The 4,775-nt window shown below is 41.2% G+C and overlaps 1 protein-coding gene across 1 annotated transcript; it reads right to left on the bottom strand.

The window, feature by feature from the left end:
- Positions 1–542: 542 nt before the first annotated feature.
- LOC137277111 (uncharacterized) lies at positions 543–3,307 on the bottom strand. The gene is made up of 3 exons (XM_067808776.1): positions 3,042–3,307; positions 2,294–2,539; positions 543–630 (listed from the first exon to the last, which is right to left on the bottom strand). Exons 1-3 carry the CDS (start codon positions 3,193–3,195, stop codon positions 596–598), a joined length of 435 nt encoding a protein of 144 aa, XP_067664877.1. The 5' UTR covers positions 3,196–3,307; the 3' UTR covers positions 543–595.
- Positions 3,308–4,775: the final 1,468 nt, after the last annotated feature.

Raw genomic sequence — 4,775 nt, 5'->3', positions numbered from 1 at the left:
AAGGGTTTCAGTGATTATGATTTAAGGCTGACAACCCAATCCATTTGGCCCCATCTTACTACGTAAGATTACGTAAGCGAAGGTTACTTGAGAATAATGTTCTTTCCCTGAATCACGTTGTTTAAGGTGGGGGCTGTAGGATAGCCTAGTGATTAAAGCGTTGGTTGGGCACACCGAAGGTCCGGATTCGATTACCCACATGAGTACAATGTGTGAAGCCCGTTTCTGGTATCCCCAGCCGTGAGATTCCTCGAATATTGCTAAAAGCGACGTAAAACCATACTCAATCACTCATGTCTAATGTCTTATCACTGATGACCCATGGCACCTGGTTTAAAAAAATGTGAATTTAAAGATGTTTTACCTGAGGACCAACTTTCAGTAACTGGCCAGTCTTCATATTCCATCACAGACATTCGACAATGAAAACACGTAACCATACATGTAACGCTATTTATTGTACTATCTGTGAACTATCAGACAGCCAAAGTCACCAAATTGATCATGGAAGTAATATGTAAAGTTGTACGAGTCTATGTCTCGGCAGCAGTTCGAGAGGGCATATGCACGGGGATATATTTAGCTCTTTCATCTCTCACAGCAATCGTTTACACAGCGTCTCTGCAAATTCTGAAACCAAGGAACATGAAGTTTGAAAAGCCAGTCTTGAATCCGTTATGAATTGTTTGTTTTTCTGTTTAACGCCACACTTCGCAATATTCCAACTACATGGCGGCGGTCAGTAAAAATCGTGTCTTGCCCAGACAATCCAGTGATCGACAGAATGAGCATCGGTCTACTCAGATGGGAAACGATGACGTTTATCACCTTCGTCAGCGTGAATTGCAGGCAGGTGAGTATTTCCTCATCGACATATGTCCTGTTTACTGTGTCCTGTTTGCCTTACTTGTCATTCGTACGAAGTTAATAAAACAGAGACATTTCCCGTTGTTGTATCACGTTACCGAAAACCACTGATAGCGGAAATAAACGACCATACATATCGTTTAGTAAGCCTCTGGTTGACTGCTGTTGAAAGAGTTAATATTGCTGCTCCGAGACGTTTTGCGTGGGGACGAGGAACGCAAAAATCGCAACATGCACAAACTGAATAGTGATGTGGTCATTTATACTCTACTATAAATGCAATGTTTTGTGTGCTTAATGGGCACTTTGGCATGCTGGAAAGTGCAGTGAAGCAACCGATTCAATATTCGTTGAGTTTGAGTGAAATGGTACATCATCCAAAACAGCGAAAAATAAGGGTGTTGAATCACACCTGCACCATGTTTGATTCAAACGCTCAAACACAACAGACTAGAGCATGTGGAAGACAGATTTCCTTTGCAACTTGTGGCAAGTGGGCACTACATGGCAGTTATGAACCTGTTCCTTCGGGTCTGGAGCACAACTTATCGGCCAACTGCCCTTGATGTTTTCCTGGGTGTTACAGAGCGAGGTCTGTTCTGTACTCTACCTGTGGCTTGGAATCTGTCCCTCAGTTTGTGAGTGACAGAGGGAGACTCCTGAAGACGGAGAGCAAAACTTATTATGGAATCACCATCCTGTAACCATGCAACGGCCCTGCAGGTGCATGCTTCTGTCGCGGGAACTTATTTAGCAGTCTGCGTTGTGGCATGGTGAAGATGGTGTGAAGTTCCAATACTGTCCGTGGCTTCTTTTGTAGGAAATGTTACCACAAGCTGCATGGGAAGTCTGTCTTTCACATGCACTAGTTTGTTGTGTTTGAATCAAACATGGCACTGTTAAGTTTCATCTCCCTTGTTTTTCGCTTTTTTATGACAATGTTTCAGTCCCGGAAACGCAACTCAACGAATATTGAATCTGTTGCTCCACTGCATGTTCTAACATGTCATTTAAAGTGTCCATGAAGCTCACAAAAACTTGCATTTACCGTAGGGTATATATGACCTCACAGACGTTTAGGTTTATGCATGACTATCAAATTTGAGGGTGTCCCCATACATTTTGTTGTTAGCATATATTCAACGACTACATGTAATAGTGTCGGTTCCTTTCCATATAGTTGAATGTTAAACTATGTATGCTAATCAGTATATTCAACAACGGAATGTACTATTATTTATTCTGATTTGTTTATGAAACAAATGAATGTATTACTATACATTCTAACTAGCATACTTAACAGCGGGATGTATTATTAATCATTCTAATCAGTGTAATCAGCAACTGAATGCATTACTATCAATTTGAATATCTAGATTCTAATATTCTCTACACTAGAAAACAAATAGATATAAAAGCATGGTACCTTCATATTTTATTTTGTTTCCGGGGTGTATCGTGACTTCCTTCAGTCCCATCTCAACCTCCTTCTCCGTCAGCCTCTCTCCCACCATCATCACTACCTGCTTCATCATCTCCACGTCAATCAGTCCATCCTTGTGAATGTCCAGCACAGCTAGGGCCTCCTTCAGGTGCCGCAACTCCTGCTCCATCGCGCCCACTCGCTTCGACATCAACACGGCGTACTCGTGAAACTCGATATAGCCACTGTCTGCGGGAATTCATTAATTAAAGCGTCATGATCGACATCAACACTTATGGCTGGTTTTTCCATTACACATACAACAATAATACCTTGTGTGTATGTGTACACAATTACATATGTATGCATAAAACTCGCACGCACGCACGCACGCACGCACGCACGCACACACGCACGCACATACATACATATATACTGTTAGGTCTAGTAACTTCTTTGAATGGCATGTTAGAAGTTGGGAAATATAATAGAGAACAAACTCTATGGATAAGTTGACACCGATGTACGTATGTCATTTTTTATGCCCCTGTATCGAATCTGTATCGAAACCTAGCTCGCTCTCATGATTAAAAATTTGTTATTCATAAAGTTTGTTATGCCACTAGTTTGACGAGTTTTCGAATTGGAAAAAAATGTGCATTGTGCATAAGCATATATGAACACATTCTATTCGCCAGCTTCACAGTCTTTTATGGGTCAGTCTTGTTATAGTAAGGGAGTTAACTCTTACTGTCTTGGTCCACTTCTTTAATCATTGCTTCAGCGTCCTGAAGTGTTGGGTTCATGCCCAGAAGGCGAGAAGCTCTCAGCAGTTCGTGGGAAGAAATGCGTCCATCGCCATTTTCATCGATGAGAGAAAACGATTTCCTGATTTCTGTAAACATGAATGTGGAACAGATACATTCATCTCCACACTGAACATCTATCAAATGCTACATAACTAGTTACTTCGTGTACTTGTGACATACACAATGAACTCTACTTAGTATGTCGCCAATGTACACGTGACAAACACAATGATCTAGATTCAACCTAGTATATCGTCAGGGTACATGTGACATGCACAAACACCTAGACTCGACCTACTAGATCTTCAGGGTACATGTGACACACACAATGACCTAGACTCGACCTACTAGATCTTCAGGATACATGTGACACACACAATGACCTAGACTCGACCTAGTGTCAGGGAACATCTGACGTAGCCAAGGTCGCGGACTCGACCTGACAATTCGTCAGGGTAGATTTGAGATACACAGTGACCTACAGTCGTCCTCGGGGTACACATGACATCCACGAAGCCACCTGGACTAGATCCAGTACGTGTGAGATGGAATGGACTCGGTCGTTACTTCTCGAACGTAACTAGATACACGTCGAATCAACCTGACCGGTAGTCTGTGACCCCGTGAATTTGATACAAACATGCATTCCATATTTTGTATTCCGTTATGGTCATCTTCAGGTGGATCCTCGGGTGGATCCTCACTTTCGTCAGGTTAACGAATACATTCAGCTACAATACATCAATGATAAACATAGATAATCTATGACTTGGTGTGTATAGTTGGTAACAGACCCTTAATCTGTTCCGGAGACATATCCTCCATTGTGCCTGAAATAAAACGTAAAGTCTGCACTTAGTTACAGTCGTATAGGTTATCAGTGTGTGTCATTTCTCGATGCAGTAAAAATAACATTTAGAGATAGATAGTCTGTTATATTACACCTGCTCCTAATATATCCCATCGAAGAGAAATTATTTGGGTCTAATAAAAGCGCTGACAAACAGTCATTTTTTTCAGTTTCTTTCTAAAAGTATCCAAGCAGCAATTTATCTCCCTTCTTCACAACACAGTGTATTAGACGTACACGATAAATGGAGAATGCTCTGTAAAAATATATAAACAACATTTATTGTGCATTTAGGAAGACAAACATTAACTATCTGTAAGGTAAGAATGTGTGGTATGGATTTACAGCATACAACTTGTTATTTACAACACGAGCAAGCATCTGATTAATTATCAGAACCACATATGACAACGTAACGTTTGATGGTGCAGTCATCATATTCAGTAAAAAAACAAATATTCTATTCTATGTATTACATACGCGAACCAGTACGTCAATCTCTGTACCTTGTCGTTCAGTAGAGGGTAATCCTTCTGTCTTCTCAGACAGGCCAACAACTTGCAGTGCACTATAGCTGGAGTCCGGTATGTCCCTGACGTTACCGTAGGTGGAATTGTCGAAATCCAGTAATCCGATTACTACTACTAAATCCGTCTACCCAGACGAAGATTAGAGTATTATTGGCCCTACCAAGGAACAGTATAGTAGAAGTCTTTGGTAGAGTATGATCCCTTGTATGATCGGGTGAATAAATCCAGAGTGTTGTGATACAGGATATAAGTTACGACTAGTTTGTGTAACTGCGGCACCTGAGGTACAACGTGAG

This window comes from Haliotis asinina, chromosome 3 (assembly GCF_037392515.1).
Source record: "Haliotis asinina isolate JCU_RB_2024 chromosome 3, JCU_Hal_asi_v2, whole genome shotgun sequence".
In the NCBI taxonomy this organism is placed as follows: Eukaryota; Metazoa; Mollusca; class Gastropoda; order Lepetellida; family Haliotidae; genus Haliotis; species Haliotis asinina.
Note: the sequence above shows the minus strand (reverse complement) of the source record. Positions and strands in the feature narration are given on the sequence as shown.